The sequence below is a fragment of the Eublepharis macularius genome, chromosome 10 (assembly GCF_028583425.1).
Source record: "Eublepharis macularius isolate TG4126 chromosome 10, MPM_Emac_v1.0, whole genome shotgun sequence".
In the NCBI taxonomy this organism is placed as follows: domain Eukaryota; kingdom Metazoa; phylum Chordata; class Lepidosauria; order Squamata; family Eublepharidae; genus Eublepharis; species Eublepharis macularius.
Window position 1 is genome coordinate 32,422,272 of NC_072799.1, and position 24,617 is coordinate 32,446,888.

At 41.5% G+C, this 24,617-nt stretch overlaps 1 protein-coding gene across 2 annotated transcripts in view; it reads left to right on the forward strand.

The window, feature by feature from the left end:
* Nucleotides 1-24,617, forward strand: part of MCUB (mitochondrial calcium uniporter dominant negative subunit beta) — a 102,946-nt gene that overhangs the window by 63,140 nt on the left and 15,189 nt on the right. For both annotated transcript variants that reach the window (XM_054989502.1, XM_054989503.1), the window contains exon 2: nt 24,035-24,110. In XM_054989502.1, the coding sequence (XP_054845477.1) occupies nt 24,035-24,110 (76 nt within the window). The remainder of the gene's footprint in view (nt 1-24,034; nt 24,111-24,617) is intronic.

Here is a 24,617-nt window from a genome sequence, read left to right on the forward strand (position 1 = left end):
TGGCCTTTTTTGGTTGTTTTTGTGCATATGCCTTACAGCTTTCTTTACTTCTACCACTACATATGGTTTGATTAAAGTAGTATATAATATACAAGATTGATGATTCCGCGTGTTCTCTGATAAAGTTAAATTCAGACTGGGATAAGAAGCTTTCCCATGTGATCTCACAATAAGCACATAATTGCTTTCCTTTGAATTACTTATAAGATGCAAGCAATTGAATGAGAAATGAGCAGTAGGTCATTTTATCTGTAACTTTTTCCTTTCCTGTTGGGAAAACATTTTATTTCAATCAATGCAAAACTGTTCCTGTGAAACCGTAATTTGCTATCTTAGTTAGTGTATTGTAATTAAAACGAATACATTTTGTGTGAGAGACAAATGCTAGTATGTAGAATGTGTTAAGACTATAGTAGTCTAAAATCCGCCTTGATAAAAGTATGTGATATGCTCATTCTTTACCTCTGATCCTAACATACCAGTGCCAAGTGTTTTCATTTACTTGGGGGTAATCCCTATTTTCTGATATCTGAACCTGATACATCATTATCTGTACTTTGTCTTGAGTTTTTCTTTTTGGGAACTTGCGTTAGTAGCTAGAGAAACCATTCATGGGGGGCTCTACTTTCTCCACAGATTCTTAAAAGTTAAATTTCTGAGCTAGACTGGGCATATACATTTTGTATCTAATGCAATAGACACGTAAATGTATGATCTCTAAATTTAATATACATTTCACATATTCTGGCTGCTGAGGTATATTTTGAGCAGTTAGTGGTAATGTTTTAGGACAATTATGTGTTTCTTAGTTATGAGAAAATGGTTGTTAGAAACCTGCCTCTAGTTTAACCTATGAAATTTTGGAAGAGGAAACGTTGCTTTTCTCTTAAGAATACTGGCTGCTTTTAACTTGATAACTTTTGCCATAGTCCTTGTGACCCAATTTTGTTTTTGTCTTGACAGATTTTGAATTTTAAGGTTTGCTTACTATAGCAATCTCCAGTGATTCTGTATTCCATAGAATTGGCCTTGCCTGCCTAAAAGGCCAGCTGTTTTATCACTGTTACACGGTACTAGTATTGTATTTGTACTGTTGATATTTTTCCACTGTGAAGAAGTAGGCAAATGGTGAAAGTGCTTGCACTGTAATAGGAGTTAAGCTTTGTGCTATCAAAGTAATAAAATGAGTTCCCACTCTCCCGGGGCCAGAATTATAGTTTAGTGATTGATGTCCTTCCCTCCTGCCTTTCTGCACTACAACCAAACTGCCGTAAATTATTCTCAGCGCAATAAACTACAGTTCCTAGTGACTTATAAAACGATAACAATATTTTCCACTTTCAAATTAATTTATAATTATTAAGAGGAGAACTTTTGTTTATTATTTGTTATTATCAAGGGGAGGACTATGTCAGTCAGCTTACACAGAACTCATCATAAAAAAAATGGAAACATACTTTTCAATTTTATTTGCTACAGCACATCCCAAATAAAGATGCCAGACCTGTGCTTAGGTTAAGATTTATTAACACTTTCAAGCGGAACTGCTAAAAATGTAACTTTAAAGTCTGAAGCCATCATGGAAAGGGGTTCAGAAGTGTCCCACTAGATGTGACCAGCGGACCAGCTAGTTCAGCATCCCGGAGGGCCAACAAGAGGTCACAGACCTTAGGGCTTCCCTTGATGTGGCCTCCTGTTTGTTCCCTGACCTCCACGTGCACAGGCTCCTTTAGTCATCATGGCTAGCAGCCGTTGATGGACCTCTCCTGCATGAATTTATCATTTGCCTTTTAAAGGCATCTATCCTAGCAGCCATCACTACATCCAGTGAGGTTAGCCAGAACAGTAATTATTTTCAGATGATTCAGATCCCTTAAAGACCTTTATAATAATCACAGTTTTTCCCACTAGGCTATTTAATATAGTGATGCCTTTTATTCCCATTTAAAGACTTTTATACTGAGTAAATGTTCAGATCCAGACAATATCTTTTGCCTTTTTTGACTTGAGATATGGATTAAGGTGGGAGGAGGATTACATTAGCAATAATTAGTGAGTCCATAAAACATTATGAGTGTTTTGCTTATTGTTATTTTTTGATGATCTCTTGTTTTTATATGTTAATGTTATTGGAAAATCTGAACAGAGAGAATGAGATGCATTTATTACTGAAATAAGAATTCTAGCTGATATAGCATTTCCTTTTATATTACAAACAAGACTGAAGCAAGAGCTGCTCGTGTGTGAGGATGTCCCTAGGTTGACTCTTCAACCTCCTAACAACAAAATGATCCTGGTGACCACAAAGGGCAATGCTACATAAGAAACTGTGGTTTGTGAATTCATGCAATACAACAAATTACAATTAGAGCAATCCATGGTTAATAAACCTGTTACAAACTCTGTGCTGAAAACCAAATTTAGTAGCAGCCAACAAACCCCTGTTTGTTAAATCACATGTCACAACTAATTGGAGTCTAATCATACCTCAGTTTGTAAACCATGGTTTACATCTGAATGCAAACATAACTACATTTTAAAAAATTAGTCTCATGCACTGTCAAAACTTAAAATATTTATTGTGATACAAGCTTTCTTCGAAAAAAGCCTATCTGAGGTAGCTTTGAGCTTTCATGGATCACAATAAATTCATTAATATTTAAAGTGGCCAAGATTCCTTTTTGTTCCTCCTGTTAGCAGATTTTGCTACCAGTCTAAAGTTGTATTGTTTTACTTTTTTCTTCTCATGAATATGCTGATAACAGATATTTTTTCCCTTGAAGATAGTTTCAGTTGGGTAGCTGTGTTGGTCTGTAGTCACAGAGCAAGATCTAGGTCCAATAGCACCTTAAAGACCAACTAGATTTCCAAGATATACACTTTGTCATCAGAAGTGCATACCTTGGAAATCTAGTTGGTCTTTAAGGTGCTATTGGGCCTGGATTTTTTTCATATGAGTCTCAAATGACGTATTAAAAAAACTGAGTATCATTTTTATATGCAGTAGTTGAATCACTAAAGAAAATAGAAATAATCCTCCTTCATATCTGGAAAGTGACTGTTGTGCTTTGGGAACTGATTAAAAATGGAGCATATGTAATATTCATGGTATCTAGCAGAAAAACAAGCTACTTATGCTCATTCATATCTGTATGAGGTTCAGACAGGGCTCATTTTGAGGGGGAACGCACCAGAACAACATTCCGGCAGTTCCCCCAACAGGTCAAGTAGCCCCACCCACCTTACTTTTGGCCATTTGGGGCCATTTTGACCTTGATTGGGGCCTAAACGGCCTGGATTAGGGCTGAAACAGCCCGGATTGAGTCGGTGTCTGGTGGGGGACCCCACCCCTGCTCGGCATTGACCTGGCCGTTTTGGCCCCGATCCTGGCCTGGATTGGGTTGGTGTCTGGTGGGGGTACCCTCCTCTGCCCGGCACTGACCTGGTCCGGGCTGTTTTGGCCCTGATCCGGGCCCACATGGTCCCCAAATATCCATTTTTGGACATTTGGGGCCCGTTTCAGCCAGGATCAGGGCCAAAACTGCCAGGATTGGGTCGGTGCCTGGTGGAGGACCCTTCCCCTGCCTGGCACTGACATGATCTGGACCATTTTGGGCCCAATCCAGGCCAAAAAGTGCACAAAACTGCCATTTTGAGCCATTTTGGGCCCTTTTCGGCCTGGATTGGGGCCAAAATGGCCCTGATTGGGCCACTGCCAGGTGGGGGAGCACTACCCCGTTTGGCAGCAGCTAAATCCTTGCCATTTCAGGCCCGATCAAATCAATTATGATAATGACACACTTCTGGTGATGGCAAGGGGCGTGGCACATGCTAATGAGTTATACTAATGAGTTCCTGCAGCTCTTTTTCTACGAAATGACCCCTGGGCTCAGAGTATAATAGGGGGAGCAGCTAAAGTATATCTAACACTAAGTTACTATCATATCCATGAAAATACTTTTTTCTGGGAAATGAAGGATAATATTTCCAGTAAATCTGTAGGAAATATATGGCATAATCACGTGAAAGTTTATGCCACATAAATAGGTGCTGCTCAGATGCAATGGTAATCTGTCTTCTTACGTTGCTACATTTATGGAAGGATTCCTGTGGCCCATTCTGAATTTTTCCAGGAGGTAGCAAGGAAAACTACGAAAAATATTTCCAGGGTCTCAAAAGCAATGCAGTTTAAAAGCACTCATACATACAAGTGAGGATCCACAGAAACATTTGGTATCCATAAAAGCTACTAATGCATAGCTAGTAGAGGTGGGCACAGACCGAAAAATGGACCAAAAGTTTACACAGACTGATCCGGTTCGGCATTCGTGAGCTGGCAGGTCGTGGGACGGGCCTTTTTTCACAGACGCGACAAACTTTGGCGGGTCCTTCAGTCTATTGGTCCGTGAAACCAGATATCCCAGCACTGAGCAATCAATTCCCTAGGCAATGTAGGAGCCGCCTGCCGACCTTCTGCTGCCGTTGAAACACAACAATCATACCCTGAAAACCTTGATAGACAGCTCTGGCTGCCAACTAGAGAGCTCTCATTCTCTATATGAACGTTTAGTATATAAGACACAGTGTGGAGCTGCAGTTTCACTTTCCAGCTGGTTACCAGCTCAGAGGAACTGCTTGTTACGGTAGTTTTTTCTGGATTGCGCCAGTTTTTTTCAGATTGCTGCTTGTGTTGGCAGCAAGGCTCTGGGTGGGAGCAAGCTTATTGGGTTTCCTCGGCTGAGAGCTCATTCTTGTTTCTCCTTTTTTCCTTTCAATTCTTATTTGCTTGTGGGGTGGTGGGATAGCCTAGGACTGTGCCGCAACCCAGTCTCAGAGCTTCAGTCAGGCTCTGAGTGCAAGCTTATTGGGTTTCCTCGGTTGAGAGCTCACTCTTTTCTCCTTTTTTCCTTTCAGTTCTTATTTGCTTGTGGGGCAGTAGGATAGTGTAGGGCTGTGCCCCAACCCAATCTCAGAGCTGCAGTCAGGCCCTGGGTGCAAGTTTATTGGTCTCCTTGAGGGCTCACTCTTCTGTCTCATTTCCCACCCCCTTTCAATTCTTATTTGATTGTGAAGTGTTGGGCTAGCCTAGGGCTCTGCCAATCACTGCAAGCCAATGCAAGTCAATTGGCGTTTGTAGCTCCTATTCTATGTACTGGAAGTTTCCTGGGAGCGGCCACTTTGGGGGTCTGTAACTCAAATGTCCGAAATGCAAACTTGGAGGGTGGCTGGAGGAGAGCCTGCTGAAGACATGCTGTGAAGGGGCTGGTGCTAGGACCCCCAGAAATGATGGACCATGAACCGACAAACCGGTCCACGAACTGGGGCGGGTCCATGAATGGTCCGTGGTCCATGAAACACTTTTTCCCAGTCTGTGCCCACGTCTAATAGCTAGTCTTCTGGAATTTTCAATTATGGCATTTCGTTACTTATAAATTATGTTTAAGTTGCTTTTACTGTTATCTGGCACTTTAAAAGTGTGCTGGTTTGGAGGACTACAAATTCTTGATTTATTTATCTTAACAGATGTGGATAAAATAGATGTGTCTCTTTTTTAGGACAGGTTCACGTACTCATTCAGCCTTTAAGGGGCCAGACTGCACCATTGCTTTTTTAATAAGTCAGATCTGGACCCGCTTTCCCACAGCCTTGCAGCAGCTATGGGCAACATCATTTTAAAGCCTGCAGTAGCCTGATTTGTCTTGCGACTGTGGCATGTGGGGAGGAGGGGCTCCTGCCGTCCCATCTTGTGCTGTTTTCCTGAGCCAAAATGGCCTCTAGGAGAATTTTTGCATAATTTTGGAGCTGCACAGGCATCTCCAATGCTATGTAAATAACTCTCTCCGTGGGCACCATTTTGGCTTGGGAAAGTAGCACAGGGAGGAAGGCAGGAGGCCCTCCTCATGCCATGCTACAAACCCACACCAAAATGAGTCTTATCAGGCTTTAAAATCAATGTTCCTTGCAACTGCTCTGTGTCCATGTAAAAAGCAAATCCAGACCCAACTCGTTAAAAATTGTATTGTATAGTTCAGCCCTAAAAGTGTGGGAAATTCAACAAATCAGTCTTATGAGCATATATCTTTGTGAACTGTGTCACATGTTGACATATTGTGGGAATGGAGGTAATGCATGCTAACATTTGCTAAAAGGATTCTTGGTTGAGTGAAGTGTGAGATTTACTTTTTTACCACATTGTGACAATTGATTGTTATTCCTTTTAAATTAAAAGCCCTCTTGAGTGGACTTTAAGAAGTAGTGCCATAGCAGGTGTTTTTACTTCATTAGACATTGACTATTTTGCCTTAATGTTTCAGTTGCTCAAGGGTAAAAAACAGAAGTATTTTTATACCAACTTTGTTGGCAGCATTGGATTAGATTTATTGGGTGAAAGAAACAAGATTCAAGGTTTATTTAGGACAGAGATGAAGTGAATGTGACTTCCCACAGTCCTTAGGTTAAAGTTGGATAAGACTAATGGCCAAGTCACAAGATCTTACTTACTGATGTGTAGGTTTCCAGGCCTCCCACTACGGTGGGAGCCCTAGTTGCCCTGCTGGCAGTCTAGTTGCCCACTGCCTCTCAGAGTGGCAGTGGGAGATTTTTTTTTTTTTAACTGGCAATGTCAGCTGTGTCACTACGTCACTTCCAGGTAGGGTTACCAGCTCCAAGTTTGGACATTCCTGGAGATTTTGGGGGTGAAACTTGGAGAAAGTGGTTTGGGGAGGGAGAGGGCCTTGGTATGACATAATGCCATAGAGTTCACCCCCAAAAGTAGCCATTTTCTCCAGGTGATCTCTGTGGCCTGGAGACCAGTTGTAATTCCGGGAGATCTCCAGCCACTACCTGGAGGCTGGTAACCCTGCTTCCAGGTTTTTCTCAAAAGTGACATAGTGATGCAGCTGACGTTGCACCCCCATGTCCTCACCCCTAAACCTGCTGCTTATTTCCAGGCCTGGCCTAACAACCCTACTGATATGGCATCACCACAGGTAGAATGGTAAGAAAAGAGGAAGCAGCAGACTGAGCAGGGTTTACATACAAGTTGTGGTCTATTATGAATATTTAGGAAACCAGCCAGGGGTTGTGAAACAAACAGTGATTTATATATCACAGTTGTTGTTGAAAAAAGGTGGCAAGTTATACCTAATGCACATTTCTAATAAGGACGATTGAGGGAAAATGTACAGTGTCTTTATCAGTAAAAGCCCTATAACTGACTAGTCATCCTGTGGAATATTTTGCACAAAATGGAAATAAATCACTTTTGTATTTTGCAATTAAAAGAGAGAGATTTTCCACCTTTTATTTTGAGAAAATAATTTAAATATAAATATTCTGAAAAGTCATTTAATCTAGTGTCCATGTCTTTTTTAAAAAAGAAAATAATTAAAGGAAATCTGAGACTGAGTGAGTGCGCTCGCGCGCATGTATGTGTGCATGTTGGGGAGGTTGAAGAATTGGGTAGTAAAACTGTCTTGGCACTAAAGCTCTTATGGAACTTTATGTTTTCATATAATGTTTTGGTGGCTTTATTAAACTGGACAGCATATTGGTCTCTGGTAACTGAAAAGCGAATACAAAAATCTGTGTTATAAAGAGCAGGCCAAATAGGTCAAATGAAACTATTTCACAAATATTAAGATGTCAGTTCGTATGAACTATTTTCAGTATCCTGTGGCCCAGTCTGAAAACTCAGACCAAAGCAAAATCTAGCAATGAACAGTATAGCACTTACATTGCAGGGATGTCCTTCCTGCATTTCTGGTGGGTCTTCCTGTTAAGGTCCTTTCAGGACAAGCTCGTTCCGAAGCAAGCGAGGTTTATAAATCCATTTTTGTGATAATCATACTTGTCTTGGAATTCTTAATTCTTGCCAACTATTCTTGCCACTTCCATTACTTTTGGTTAAGAAGTGTTGCAGTCCTATTGGAAGATGTATTGCAATACAGTCTTGGAGATTGCAATGTATTATACCTTCATTCATTAATTCATTCATCCCACCTTTCCACAAAGTTCAAGGCAGCTTAAAAAATGATTTTAAAATTTCCAAATTAGAAACAAAGATAACATCTCTTCTTCCCTTCCTTTAAAAGATGCCTGCCCTTCACATCCCCTCAAAAGCCCTGGCAAATAAGCATGTCTTGCAGCACCTCCTGAGTATCTCCAAGGAGGAGGCTCCTGTCACCTCCTCAGGAAGTCCATTCCATAGAGCTGGGGCCACAATGGAAAAGGCCCAACCTCTGGTAGATGCCAGATGGGCCATCCTACATGGTGGGAGAGCCAACAAATGGCTGCCTGTGGGTCGTAATTGGCACACCAGGACATATGGAAGTAGACAGTCCTTTAAATATGTGCATCCCAGGCCATAACATGCTTTAAAGGAGACCAGAACTCGGAAACAAACTGGCAGCCAGTGTAGCTGGTGTTCCTGGTGGCTAGCCCGTGACAATAGTTGGGCTGCCTTATTCTGGACCAGTTGTAGTTTCCAGGTTGTCATCAAGGGGCAGTCTCACATAAAGCTTGTTTCAGTACTCCAACCGCAAGGTTATAGAAGCATGGGTCAGCGTGGCCGGATAGGTTAAGTCTAGGTAATGAGAGAGCTGGTGCACCAGATGCAGCAGGTAAAAGTCACTCTGGGCCAACATACTAACCTGCTTTTCAAATAGCAAGTCAGGTTCCATGGGCGCTCCCAAGCTCTTGATGTCCTCTGAAAAAGCCAATTTCTATCTTCAGTTCTGTTTCCTGCAGTTCAGTGCAGTATTTTGTCACATTTTGTATTCTGGATTTTTGCAGTTAATATTTGTTCAGACATGCTTGTCATACACAACTTCCTTTATGCATATTGGTAGGTCTCTTATCATTAATTTCCAGCAAAATTAAAAATAGCATTTATTCATTTGCCGGTAGGTATCATTCTGGGAATTTTAAGGCGGCTTGCTTTTAATTATGAAAGCTCCTTTTAATGTCCTTTATACTCATTTGGGGGAAGCTAATCTGTACCTTTCAAGCCTTTTGTTTAATTCAGGTGTTCAAACCATGACAGGACTTTCTTAACAGCAAACGCGACTTGAGTGCTAAATGAGAGTCCAGCAAAATGAATGTCACCAAAGAAATTGTATCTCTTTGGACATCTGTGTGGAGGTATGAAAGTGCGTTTGAATCCATATGGATTACTCTGCTTGCTCTGGACCAGGACTCCCTGCCCTTTGTTCTGAATGTGTCGGGCCAGTTAGTGTTACCAAGTGTTGGCCAGGTTGTTGGCTTGGATTTTTGCATGAGTATTAATTTAAGAATATAAGAAGAGCCCTGCTGGACCAGACTAGTAGTCCATCAACATCCTGTTTCATACAGTGGACAACCAGTTGCCTTAGAAGGAAGTCAATAAACAGAATGTAGAGACCAAGGCCTTCCCATGATGCCTCTGTGTATGGAGGTTTCATATATCCCAGTACTATTTTTGGAGTTCAGGGCACATTGTCTAGTTTTTACCATGGGAAAGAACAATAAATGGCATATGTAAAATGGCATATGTAAGATGGGAAAGAACTAAAGGCACTGAATGTAGTGCGTCATTGATACTCTGATAGCTGCCTGTGGGCATTCTGTAACCAAAATCCAATGACATCCACAGGTGCAAGCTGTAGCCCTTGGATGAGCAAAAAACGCATTTGCCAGCAATTCAGGCATACAGTTTCATTGCTATAAAATGTCATTTTCTCCACAAACAATAGGCCAGATAAGTGAATGCTGCCCAGATCCCTTTTTATTTTTATTTTTTTGGTAGCCACAGCACAATACTTGGGGGGAAACTACTTAATTAGAAAAGGCCCTAAATGTTCAGTGAGACAGAATCCTGAAAAATGCAACGTCTAGAATGTCTGATTGTTGAAATCATCTAGGAGAAAATGCATGTCCAATCCCAAATTCACAAGCTGCAGTTTCATTACTTTTCTTATAATCTACATTTTCATGTAAGTGCACGAGAACCTCATCTACTGGCCCTTGGTTATCGCTCACAGTTGAGAGAGTCCTTGCAGCTGTCCAAGAGTTTTTAATGTTCACCAGTTTGGAGAGAGAGAGACTGCTTTTTCAGGAGACGAATCCGCAAAGATTAGTACATACAGAGGCTGGAAGAAGCCCTTTGAAGTCAGTAAATCAATGCACATTGATGTAAATGGTTTATTTGTAAGTTTTAATCAAGATTTTTAATTTATGGCACCCTTCAGTGTGGCGCAGGTTGCTCACCCTTGTGGAGATGAAAGGTTTATGTTGGTTGCTAAGTTTCCTTTTTCAGTGCTATTTAGTCGAAAAATGCAATCTAAAAACTGACTTTTGAAGAGTAAGAGTTTGTTCAGGGGAATCCCTCCAGCAAAATAAAGTCCTGTAAGATGAATCTGACAGAAGTGAATTAGAATTTGCAAAAAAACCGTTCTGTGGTTGCTGCTGTTTAGTTCTCCATGAGAGCAGCTTTGGCATGTTCAATCGTTTTAATAGATGTAGAATTTTTGCAGTGATGAAATGTACTTCATCACATTTCTTTTGAAACTGGCGTTTTAATGCCACAGAATTGCATGTAAAATTCTGATCTTTCAGTGATTTGGGGACACAGAAACATTATTACAGTCAAGGTAAATGAAACATTACCTAAATGAAGTACTGTCTAAGGCACTGAACTGCATGAATGCCTGATTACTCACGTCAGGTAAAACCATATCTGTGAAAGAATATATTAAAGCTGCCTTCTATTTTTTCTTGGTTGTCACTTAACCTGAAGGAATTGACCCTGATTACTTTCTTCATTTGCTGTCTTTTATTTTTTTGTTTTCTATGCAAAGCCTGGCTCTGTTGTTTTGACTTTTTTGAAATATTAACTTGTTTCCTCAAACCCTGCAAAAATATTTCATATTTATATATTCATCTTAATGTTTCCATGAGCTTTGAGCTATAGCACTGATGTTATGATAAATAATCCCTTTGTTAACAGTGTTTCAGAAGTACTATTAATAATGGCTTTTAAATTTGTTATAATTTATTACAATACAATTGACAAGGAAGCTTCAGAGCCAAATTTTAAATGTTTAATAGCATTCTCTTATTTGTATGTTTGCGTATTTTTGTGTGTGCATGTGTGTATGCATTCGTGTGTGTGTGTGTGTGTGTGTGTGTGATGGACAAGTGACTGAGAATGTGAAAGCTACATGGATGTACTCACCTAATTTTAGAATACACAAATGTTGGTTCCTCAAGAAATCCATTAATTAATGCTGGGTTCATTAAATCAGCAAAACGGTGAATTTCAGAAGAGAGCAGCCATGCCAAATAAAACGATGTAACTGACCAGTTGTCTTACTGCTAACACAAACTGGTGTTGTTTTAGGTTTCTGTTATTTCAATAGGAACAGTACTAGGACACTCCCTCTTTCATTACCTGTCTTCTGCTACTTTTCTGTTGTAACACTAGACCAAATATAAGCCGTTTGGTCCAAGTATTTTCAAATACTTTTGTTGGTACAAATGAGATTCTCTTTGATGGCCTAGTTGAACTATACTAGCCATATGCGTTAACCTACACACAATGCACTGGACCGCATTCACTGGACATTGTTAAATGCTTCCCAGTCCCCTCGACTGTTGTAGCATGACTTATTACATTAGTCGAGGTGTCTCCTCTTTAGTGTGTGCCGAAAGGCCTTACTGTAGCAATAGAAGCGACGGAGCATTTCTGGATCTGGGCGATGGCAGAGAGCGCTATATTTTCCATTTACATTAGAAGCAGACTGTGTAATTTGTGTGAAGCCTTTCTTTGTCCCTTAGCTAGAAGCTTTTATCTAACCTCTTTCTGTGCCTTTTTGTTCTCTCTCCTGCTGAAAAAAAAGCAAGATGGTTCTGCAGAGCTCTCTCATGCAAGCTTGCAAGCGGCACGCCCATACTCCCAGTCACATGCAACCAGATGAGCTGGCTGCTTGTAATAGGGAATAGTGTTATTTAGATAAGGGTTTTTTGTTTTCTTCTGCTACTAAAAGAATGCAACTGAATGGGAACCAGCTTTTATTAAAAAGTAAGTTTTATCTGCTGCAATATACTGGCTTGTAAAGCATTTGACCATAAGTGATTCTACACTTTCCTTTCTGTGCAACTTTGCAATAATGAACAAATATTCCCAGTACTTAAAATTAATTTCCTAAGGCTACCCAATTATTTCTTGTTTTGACGTCCCCCTAGCACCAGATCCTTTCCCTACTTCCATGATCTTTTATCATCATGATATCTCTTCCTACCTTGATGCAGCCCAGAGGCATCATGGAAGTTAAATGTTTTGAGAACAAATATGAGGAAAGTGGCACTGGAACCTTTCTGCTTCATTATTGTCTGTGTTTTCTGCAGCATCCACCCAGTCTCAAATTCTTGCTGACTCTTTGATGCTCTAGCTATGACTAGAGGTGGGCACGATCCAAAAAAAATTAACGATCAAACTGATCATGGATCGGCATTGGCGACGATCCCGAATTAATGATCCACTCCGATCATCTCCTGTTTCCGATCTGTGGATCATGGAGGCCAAAGCGGGGCGCGCTGCTATTCCCAGCTATGTGCGAAGGTGGATGGTGGCAGCAGCCGCTGGGCCCGGCGGGCATGGGGAGACGGTGACGAGCCGCCTCCCCTCAGGGGGCGGGGGGTCTGGCCGCTCACCGGCTGCACCCCCCATGTGCCCACCCGCCAGGCCAAAAAGGAGCGCGCTGGTATTCCCAGCGCAGGCCAGAAGGTGTGTGCTGGCGGCGGCAGAACACCCCCTTCCCCCTCCCTCCCTTGGGTGTCTTCTCCCAGCTGGTGACTGCTTTGCTCCTCCATGGCTGGAAGGAAGCCCTGCTGATCAAGGAAAGCTGGGCTTCCATTCGGGTTTCTAGAGCGATAGAAGGAGGGCAAACACAGCTCAGGCATTCCCCTGGCTCCGTTGCCAGGGGAATAGATCGCTGGCGCCTGAGTGTCTGGATCCCCGATCTGAGCCCGATTGCCCTGATCTGGGTCCCTCCCAATCGCTGGATCATTGGCCGTGGACGATCACGATCTGCCGGGTCATGATCGCGCGATCGCCATTATCATAGGTTTTTTTCGATCGTAATGCGGATCGTGCCCATCTCTAGCTATGACTTTATGATAGTGTATGCAACTTTGTCATATCATAGGCTTATAGGAACAGGGCTTATTGCTGGAAATGAATAGAATGCAGCATCAACCAAACCTCCAGACAATTCAAACTGTATAGTATGATTAACATGATAGCCCAGAGTAGATGAGAGTTCATGTGTGTGAACATAACTGCTGCAAATAGAATATGCCGCATAGGGCTTTGAAGAACACTAGGAGGGTTTATAACTGTTACTGGTAAGATGCATAATAATAACACTGGCCGTTTTCACACTTCTTACCGGCCGTGGAACATCACACATAGCTCTCATAATGACAGAGTCTTCCTGGCGTGATTTCCCATCATAACTCTAGTTCTTGTGCAAAATTGTGCCAGGAAGACGCTGTCTTCCTGGGAGCCTTGTGCGATGTTCCATGGCTGGTAAGAAGTGTAAAAACAGCCACTAGGACTGAAAACATTTTAAAACTTATAGGCTAAATCCTTCATTATTCCAACGTAAATGTTCTGGTCTTTTTAATTAAACTAGTCATCCAGTGCACCTAGATTTCATACTTGGCTTGTATTTTTAACCAAATTCCATCCCCCCTCTATATTTCATCCCCCCTCTATATTTTCACATTTCTTGTAATTGCAATAATTTCCTCTCTCTTTATATATTTAATAACATCTCTTGCTGTTACTTTTTACAGTCATTGATTCTAAAAGCTTTCCAAAAACATGATATACAGAGGCCTTGACAATTCAGAGCTACTGCTTGGTACAAATTGAAAATGTGTCCTACAGCATTGCATCGCATCAAAAACTACCAAAAGTGAGAATAGTTTTGGAGTCATTAAGTTATGTGTCATAACCTTAGATGAGATTGGGTGAGAAACAAGTGTCACAGCAGGCAAGGACCAGAGAAGCTCTCTGTAGGCTGCTACCACTCTGGTACAGATTTCCTCGGAAGGACCCAGAGCGCCCAACTGACCCCTTTTGTTTACTCTTTCCCAGTAGGTTTTATATTATGTGTGACCGAATGAGGCGTGAGGACCCTGGCAGAATAATAAACAACTTTATTTCAAAAGAGTTAGCAATAACTGGTGTTCACAACTTTGTAAGATAAGGGAAACAGTAAAGGTTGGTGAACAAACAAAATAAAACACCCTAACAAGTCTAACTAGACTGTTCTTAAGTGTCTCCTGGCGACTGGCTTGCAACGGTCTCACCCCTTCTGGATGAGGGATCCCTCCGTCTGTAGCACCCTCTCCACAGCTCTGCTCCCTAGGAGTGAACACCCTCCCACTGTGGTGAGGTCTTTTATCCCTTCTCTCTGGCACCATCCCCCTACTTTTTCAATCTAAATCCCCTTTTAACCAATCACAGGGTCCAAAGGGGACCTGGGAAATGTAGGCCCTGTAGTCACTTTAGTACAGGATCCCCCAAAGCCACTAGGCCTCATATGTAGGCCCAGGCTCATAACAACAAACTAGGAGTCTGTGCAGAATTGAGGGGGGTGGGGTGGGGGCTGATTTAGAAACCTTCCTCTATTCCTCAAACCTTCTAGGATTCAGTCTTGGAACTGAGCTAGTTTCTCCTCCCTTCACCCCCTTTCCCTGTAACTCTTTTTAATTTTCACGTAACATTCAACATTCCATGCCTGTTAGATCATATTAACTTCACATGGGAGGGCAACGAGGCAGTCTTTTACTTAATTTACAATGTTAGGGTTTTTTTCTTTCATACTTGGTGAGACCTCCATATAGACGTCAGTCTTGTAAACTGGCTACCTTGTTGTGCTGCTTGTGTGATCATAACAGGAGTCAGCCACTTTGCTGATGAATATAGTGGCCTTAATATTAAATAATAGCATTGTTAAAATGTATACTAAATGAGTTAAACCTCCTTTCAAATGTGCAGTAGAAAAGAGCAAGAGTCCAGTAGCACCTATAAGACTAACAAAATTAGTGGTAGGGTACGAGATTTCGTGAGCCACAGCTCACTTTAGATACCGTATTGATATTTCAAATGTGTGGTATGTTTGTTGAAGACTTAATGCAGTGTTCAGCAACAAACTGAATTAGGCCTGTCATTTAGCAAATGCAGAAGGAAAGCACATTAAGCTATGCATATATAACCTGTGGTTCATTGTTGGTCTTCTGTGCAGTCCCACATGTGAAGCTCGTTTCCCACCCAAACAGCTGACTTCTGGGGAAAGTGACACCCCCTTCCCTCAGTTCTATTAGGATTTTGTTTCTAGTTTTGTAATACCTTTATGGTAGCAGCAGAGTTACTTAATCAGAAGCGTTTAACCCCAAACATGCATTAATTAGTCCTCAGACAAATCATAGAAAGATATAACTTACTGTTTTATTGAGGTAGATTCCATCCATAGCAATATCTTGGAGAAGAAAGAAAGAGTCCTAACCTAAAGAGTCACTTTCCCTATAACTAAACCAAGGCCTAAAATAGGTGGTGCGGCTGAAAGTGTGGGTTTGTTAACAAGGCCTTCATGGCAGGAGCTGAGAGAATCACATTCTGCTCCTTGGAAGACGATGAGGCAAGAGAGAGAAATCTCCTAAGAGGCATAGAGACAAGAGGAGGAGTTAGGAGGTGTTCCCACCTTAGACAAAAGAGTAGCAGCTTACTTGGCTAGAGTTACACATGCATACAGAGAGACGTGCAGCGCCCCCCAGTGTCCAAGGCATGCTGAGTCTCCTATTCCAACAAGTTCCTCTATAGTATTTTTTCCCTCTCCAACAGAGCAAATTTCTAGCCAGGATAGGCTTTCCTTTCCTCGTGATGATCTTCTTTTTTTTGGATGGCTGTGAAGAAGAAAAGAAGTCGAGTGAGTTAAAATGGCCCAAAAGGCAGTGTTTAAAAGATGCACGCAGTGCAATACCATGATGACCAAGACTGATGGATACTCTCTCTGGCTGGTCTGTTTGGGAGAAGGGCACAACGTGGCTGCATGTAAGCACTGCCAAAGCTTTACGCCCACGGCTCAGGCAAAGAGGGCCACCCACCATGGGAACTGCATCGTGGGAACAAGCTTTCTCAGCCTCATCAAGCCTTTCTACCATGGTCACAAAGTCTTCTGCACTTGCAGAACTGGCCAATCACCCAGATCAAGTTACACTACTAGTTCCGACACTTCGAGATCCAAGCCATTAGGAGCTGACCAGGATGACTCAGATCCATTGGCCCGAGAACCTTCGAGTCTACCAGATCCAGCTCAGAGCCGACAACATCATTCAGTGTTGGGTTCACCACCCCACGCAGATCCACATTGCTCACTTTGGATCTGACAGCAGTCAAAATCCTTACTGGACAGAGAGGTTCCCATCTAATCCTTCTCTAGATGACATGACGGGCAATGGGGCTTCATTTTTACCTACTGACAACTTTTGGTTGTATACAGAATAAATGCTTCCGTCTACATCTTCCTATCTCCATGGCATGCAAAGGGAGTTTGACTGTGATCTTTCCAAAAAGATACTAATATCTTTCCAGGACAGGGGAAACCGTGACTGAGAAAGATCACAGCAAAGCAGGGGAGAACCACAGTGTGTTGTTTTCCCCATTAGGGAAATCTTTTTCTACCCTTACAGTACATAGTATACATGTGGGGAAAATTCCAAGCATGGAATTTGCAGCACATGTCTGATTGTGCATACTTATGGAAAAACCCAACATGCATTGACTGCCAACTGATAGTTTAAAGGGTCCTGCCCCTGGCAAGCAGCAGGGCCTTTTAACGGCCCAAGCCCAAGCCCCAGCCCCCTAGCCCAACCCCCCTGCCTCAGCCCCTCACCCCCCCCAAGCCCCAGGGGTGGTGGAGGCCTCCTTTGCTGCCTTGCAGGCCCGTGCAGCAGAGGAGAAGGCCAAAAACAACCTTTCCGCTCCTCAAATGGCAGCTGTGGTTGCCATTTGAGGGGCGGAAAGGCCATTTTCGGACTCCTCTGCTGCCCTACACACCCGCAGGGCAGTGGAGAAGGAGGAAAAGGGCCCTTCTGCCCATCAAATGGCAGTCACGGCTGCCATTTGAGAGGCGGAAAGGCCGTTGTTGGCCTCTGTTGCCCTGTGCGCTTGCAGGGCAGCGTAGGAGGCCTCTACCAACCCAGCATCAGATGGAAGGTAAGTGGGGGGGGCTGGGGCTTGGGGGGTGAGGGGCTGGGGCGGGGGGTTGGGCTGGGGGGCTGGGGGTTGTGCCATTTAAAGGGACCTGCTGCTTGCCAGTGGCAGGACCCTTTAAACTATCAGTTGGCAGTTAGTGAGGGGGGATCCCCCCCTGCCGCCTGCCAGCTGATAGTTTAAAGGGACCTGCCGCTTGCAAGTGGCAGGAAAAGTTTAAATGGCCATTTCCCCCGGGGAAATGGCCATTTAAACTGGCCCTTTAATACAAACCAAACGAACTAGTAGTCCAGTTCGTAAAAGTTCGTCGAAACAAGCTTCCACGAACCCTCGTTTGCGAACCCCGAACCGGGCTGGTTTGTGGTTTTTTTTTTTTGGTTCGTATTTAGGTTTGTGCCCATCTCTATTAGCTACTCTTCAGTATACCATAGAAGGATATGATTAAAATCTAGCAAGTAAATAAAATGCAATAATGCTTAAACTGTATTTTTCAGCTGTGAAAAATTGAAAACGTAAGATTATTACATTAGATTGTTGAGCACCCTCGTTGTATTTTATTACACTCTTATCCCATGTTTTCTTGCATAGAGGATTTGAATTATTAGCCTGAAAAACCTTCTTGGATGACTGACTTCTGAACTGCTACAGCTTCACTAGCATTTATCATAAATCTGTAAACAGTATTTGAAATTGTCGCCCCAAGGTCATACTTCCACAGGGATAGAAAACACAGCTTAATAAAACTGATCTCCACCACACTCTTCCTTCATGTTCTTAAAATATTCTAGTCTTTCCCTCTAGAATCGGTAGTGGTTTCTTATAAAGCAGCCTTAGCATTTTGATCATGTCACTGCTTGAACTACATTTTTCAGCTGTGAGAAATTAATTCTGATTCCCTCCACTTGCAGTAAGCTCTGCTACTAACAGTAATTTATCTAAACATTAGTTCAACCTATGATTCATATTATCTGCTGCTAGACTTTTACATGAGTCAGTGTGTTAAGCTAGAACAGAATAACACTGAAAATTCAGACAGTTGCCTACATCTGTATTTTAATTTAATATTTTGCTTGCAGCTAGCATAAGCACTGAGGCCCAAGAATACACTGTAAATATCAATTCCTAGCTAATTATTTTATTAGCAGCTGTACTCTAAGAGGAAACTTTCTGTAGTATCTAAGACATTATTAAGCCAAGATTTATGTTTTTATAAAATCTCTGTTCTTCGTTTGACTGTTGGGTGGAGGGAATGCTGTGATGCTTCATTTTGCAGATTAAAATGAGTGTGGCTGCAAATAATACACTGTTCCTTCCATGGGGAATCCACCAATCCAGTAAGAGATTTTGCAAGCAAGTTTCACTTCCTGGTTATAGGGCCACATGTGCAATGCAGATGGAAATGTGCATCCCTGTATTATTAACTCCTAGTCACGTGCAATTATTTCCAAGTTAGACTGATACATTTTGGGGCCCTTAAGAACAGTACTATATCTCAGTCTCACATAATTTTTAAAATAAGAGACAGTATTTAGTTCTGGCATAAATCTGTGACCTTGTATTGCTGGTATCCTTGTCTTCTATTGCCGATTATTTTCACTATACACAGTTTCTGTAAAAAACTTGTACTATGAAATTATAGAATGACCTGACTACTTGCTTCAAGTGAACTGAGAACGAACCAGTGGCAGTGAAATATAATTAAGCAGCAATTTTCTGATTAATTTAATCTGTTTGAGATGGAAAAGCATCACATTAATCTCAGGTTTAGCTGTCTAATTATTCCTAGTACTAAGAGCTAGACATGGTGACTCTACGTGCAGAACAGAGTCTGCTGCTAAATTCCTGTAAAGTGACAGGGCACCGATGGATGGGAGAAAGGAGCATAACGGTATGCCAACATTTTAGTTTTGTTCAGTTGTTTTCTCCCACTGTGCTTCCATGAATTGAACTAATCATGCAAAGTGGAGGAAAAGGTAAAATTAAGTGGTTTGTTTTGGAAAAGCATGGGAGGGGGAGGGTTTAACCCTTCTAAAACCGCCAGTGTTGCATTTTACATTCCTATCACAGGACTTTGACAGGGTCCTGCCACCACAACATTTAGTTGGATCCCCCTCCCCCTTTTTAGACCTGCAACAGTATGTTCAGGAAGATTAAAATGTTCCCCCACAGGTTTCTGATTTTTTATGGAATATTTGTATTATTATTATTATTATTATTATTATTATTATTATTTATTAAATTTATATTCTGCTCTCCCTGCAGGGTAGGCTCAGAGCTGAGAAAAACATATATAAATATAAACCACATAAAAACACAAAATGCGGTCAATTCCAATCCAGAAAGGACCTCAGTGCAGCAGCTCATACTGCCAACCTGTGCACATACATCCCATGGGGTGAGAGATGGCTGCTGTAATAAAGAGTTGGTGGAAACCAAGTTCAGGAGGGGTTCCAAGGGGTTTTGTTAACAAGGAGGAAAAATAGGTGCATTGCCTTTGTCCAGTGGTTTACAGTTGTTCTGAAGTACCATTTCTTCAACCTGCCTGCTAGGATCATTGCTTCCAGATAAGTTGTTCTTGGCTTTTCATTTCATTCAGCGTTCAGCAACAAACTTGGCTAGAAAAACCAAGCCAGTTGAAATCCTAGATACTTTTAGATGGTTGCATTGTGTAATAAACATTCATCTAGCATAAAGCCAGTATGCTTTGGGTCAGATTATTTTGTATTAAGCAAGCATTGTTACTGTTGATGAACTGATTCCTTCTGATCTTTACAAGCCTTAATTTATCTGCTAGGCTCTTATATACCAAATAACATTTTCCAGTAACTGGCTGGCTGGCCAGATGAATTTGCAGTCCCTGCTTGCACAGCAGGGAACTATTCGTTTCGGCTTCATTTCTAGCATCCACAGCAGCCTTTTTATTGCTTTGCAGTTCATTTGGGTTTTTTTGTAAATCCAGTTTGTGATGATGAAAAAACAAGTGTGCTGTATATGTTAATATATATAATTTATTTTGCAAGCAGAGAATAGGGCTAGTACTTGCAGGCTTCCCACATCTTGGCCAGTTTATAAAGCAAATGAGTATATTAACTTGATTACTTGGAAAAGAAGTTATCCTTCTAAGCTTATGCTACAAGATTTACAGCAAATAAAATAAAACTGGACTAGAATTTGACAGCAGTGTACAGTAGCCAGAACCACAGATAATTAAATATCGACTGCATGCAGAAAAATAATGGACCACCATTAAAAGGAAGCATTCCAAAAACTGGAATAAAGGGCACTTGTTTGCTTTGTTTTAATAATGCGACAGGCAGCAGTAGCTTGACTTGCTGTAACAGAATCATTTGGAGAAATCAGGGTCATTGTTTTCATTCGCTTAGTTAATTTTCGTTTGATATTCATAAGAGTGGTTACTATAAGGCTACCCACAAAGATACTGCTTGGTATGTAACTCATTCCTGAACAGCAGAACACAGAACTCTCTGTGTCCGTTATCGGTAATCCATTGACATGATTATTCTTGCATTTTGCACTGCTTTGAATGCTGTACCATCGGGTACATCTCCCACAGTAGCATTCACATATATACTAAGTTTTCCCTCTTGACTGAGGGGGTTATTCCAGGTTTTCTTTTGTGGTTCTGTGAAGTCCAACATTTGGAGGCATATCTATATAATGGGTTTATTCAACTAGCTTAATAATGATTTCCTCTCCCCAGATAACCATGTTCTATGGGGGAGAGGAATGCTGATCTCTAATTGCCAACATTCTCAACAAAAATAATTGGAAAGAAGGGGCAGTGATAATTAAATAAGTATAAACCCAGTGTATATTGGTAGTGTAGACATGTCTTGGCAGTGTGCCCCTTCTGACACAGAATGTTCTAGGGCTTCACTAAGAGTAAAGGACATGCTTGTGCTACAACACACAGCCAAGAATTTTGCATCAGAAGAACAATCATCTTCCTGCACTATTCTCTGTTGACCTGCCTGTAAGGCAAAGACAGGCCTCAGATTTGGTTTGCCTTAAAAAAAAATTCTTAAGAGTAGTTGCCCATATATTTACTTTGTGGTGGAGGTTTTTTCTACTCTGCCACAATAACAGAGGTTGTAGGAGAAAGTAGGTTTCTGTTTTTTTCACCCTCCTAACTTAGATAATTTCCCAGAGTGCTTCTAGTTAAATCTAGCTACCTTTTCTCACCTGCAAAGAAAGTTTGTATCCTAGAAAAGCCAGTAACATAGTAGTCGGAAGGTAGAATAAAGCCTCTGCCATGTTTAATGAAATAGAAACCATCCAGTATAACTAATTAAAAGCACTTTTGAAGTGAAAACTAGGATGTTTGCAACCCTGCAAGTAAAGCAGAATTGAAGTCTCCTGTTCATTAACTATATGGGCCAGCTCTGGTTACTGTCTCATGCATGTTCTGAAAATATTAAAAAGAATGTGAATTGGAATCAGTGTTACTAAACGTTGTTTGCAGTCCTCGCCATTAAAATTCTTGTTCTTCTGTTTGTATCCTTCTGAGCTGAGAGAGGGAGAAACTGCAGTCTCAGTTGCCTTCTACATCCTTCTCATGTAGCAACGACTTCAGGTCCTTCAACCTAAAATGGGCAGTGATTCTTAATAGGAGCCATATATCCCCAAGGGGAGCAATCTACAAATTTAGGGAGGTTGGACAGAGGGGCAGATAGATGGAATCTGAGATTTTAGGTAGGTACTCCTTCCCATTTGCAATGGCTTTTGACAGCCAGCAGAGAATAGTTGTTTGTTAGTGGTCACCCCATCCAGTGGATAAAGTCTTAGATCTTACCATTTCTTTTTGAGACCTTTACTGAAAAGGTGGCAATACAAATGGAAATCCAACATCATTAATGGCTGACAGCCATTAGGCATAAGAATCTCATTGAATGTATGCCATCTGTGTATCATATCATAAATATACCTATATAAAGTTGCCTTGTCCAAAGTGGTGTTCTTGTGGACTTTATTTTTTAATTGAGGTTTGCAGTTATTTCATTATCACTTCTTTGGTCTTTTTTTAAAAAAATCTTAATTAAGGGTAGAGCAACAGATCCAGAGGAGTTAGCCATGTTAACCTGTAGTTGCAAAATAGTAAAAAGTCTAGTAGCACCTTTAAGACTAACGAACTTTATTGAGGCATAAGCTTTTGAGAATCACAGCTCTCTTCATCAGATGCATCTGATGAAGAGAGCTGTGATCTCGAGCTTATGCCTCAATAAAGTTGGTTAGTCTTAAATGTGCTACTGGACTTTTTACGGTAGAGCAACAGGCACTTGTTTTATTCACTTGTTGCTAGGCATGGTCTAAGTGCTGCTGTGTGCAGATATTTGCTGTAGCTGTGGAAATGGAAGAGCATGCCATGAGCCTTGCATTTACATTCTATCCTTTTGTGTTCTGGTGTGAGAGAGAATGTATGAAAAAGAGTGCACAGATTACTTGTGTGAATCACAGAAATATGCCAAGGCTGTTTGTACGAGCAGTGGCAGCAGTAGTGGCAGACAGAGGCATAACTAGTGGCATAACTAGTATTAGCAATCAGACATTGACCCTTGATATTTCAGTGCTACAGGAGTGGTTGTTAATGTTGAAATTGTTGGGACTTCATAAGCATAAGGCCAATATCACACATGCATTTAAAAACACCTCAGCTGTCCCTTGGGAAACCATCCCATTTCAGTGAATATGCATTACCACTATTCCCTCTTAAATGCCCCCATGTACGACTCCCAGTCAATGTGGGAGAAGACATAGGCCCAAATGCAAGTGCCATTTTGAGGGGTGGAATGGCCACATGCAAAAAGAGTAGAGGAGTAATGTTTCCCAGATACCTGTAAAACTGACACATCTTTCTTCCAACAAAGGTGGTTTTCCATTGCCTGCCTCTGCAATCCTGGTCTTTGTTGGAGGTCTCCCATCCAATCACTAACCAAGGCTGACTCTTCTTAGCTTCTGAGATCTGAGAAGATCAGGCTCACCTGGGCTATCCAGGTCAGGGCACATAAATGTTTATGCTAGAACAAAAACTTGCTAGTCTTTAAGGTGCCGTAAGCTTCCTCTTTTCTTGAAAAATTTCGTATATGCCTACTGAAGCTGAATTTCTGTCATTTATACACAAGGCAAGTAGCAAGAGAACAAGCACTTTTGAGGCTAAGTGACATGTTGAATTTGTCTTAAGCGATTTGTAAATGTGCAGATGGAATGATCTGCTCTATATTCTCTGCAGTCTGTTGCTGGTGCTTGAGCCTTCTGAGAAAGGTAATTCCATGTTGTAAACTAGAATTAACTTTTACAATGTCACAAAGGGCTCTTGTTGCACATTATTTGTGACCGTTTCCAATTAAACTCAGCAATCCTGATCCTGAATATAAGTCTCCTGTGCAGGCGTTTAAGAAATATGACGCGTGTTACACTTTATCCATGCTAACAACTTACCCTCCTATCTTTAACACATCCCAGTGTTAGAACCATTCCCTTTCCTTTTACATGATCTAGTTTCAATCTCTCTACAATTTAATGGATTAAAGTCTCTCAAGAGCCTTTAGTCTAAGGGAGTTTATAGCATTGTTGCTGACGAAGCAGTCTGATTGACATCTGGCCTGTTGCCTGTTACTCAGTATTTTGGCAGTCTTGGATTTAATGTAAGGATCTTCAATAATATCTTGTCTGCTAACCTATATGAATGTGCTCTGTGAGAGAGAAATGGGGAATTGGAGGCTGAACTCTCTAATGTCTAATCAATCTTTCTTGCAGATGCTGTGTCTGAGAAAAATTGGAAACCTAAGACTGCACAGAAGGCCGTTTTGTAGCTCCCTGATGCCATCTGATGGTAAGCTTACTCATCCGTTACTGGCTAGATATGTAGGAGTCCAGTGACATCTTTGAGACTAACAAAATTTGTGCTCACTTCATCAGATGCAGGAACATCCACTAGGCTGATACATTTATTGTAAAGGCTGCAAACAATGAAGGCCCCCTCTCAAAGAAAGGCTAGTTTAATAACATTGTCCAATCAAAAGAGTAATCAGTCCACTCAAGGTGGATGTGGAATACTCCCAACTGTTGATAGATGGGCAAAGTGGGTTTAAAGTAAAATCTAATCTGGGGAAGTGCAGGATGAGATGTAAGCAGATTCAGTTAGAAAGGTATAACTGAACTAATTAACATGTAAGGGGTGGGACAGGCAGGATATTAGAATGAAAAAATGTACGAAATAGAAAGGTTGTCATGCAGCCTGGCAGAACCTGCCAGACCTGTCACTGAGTTTGTGAATCCTGGTTCCATTTCAGAACCCACTGCATCCCAGCCAGAAGCACCAAATCTTGTGCAAGTACGA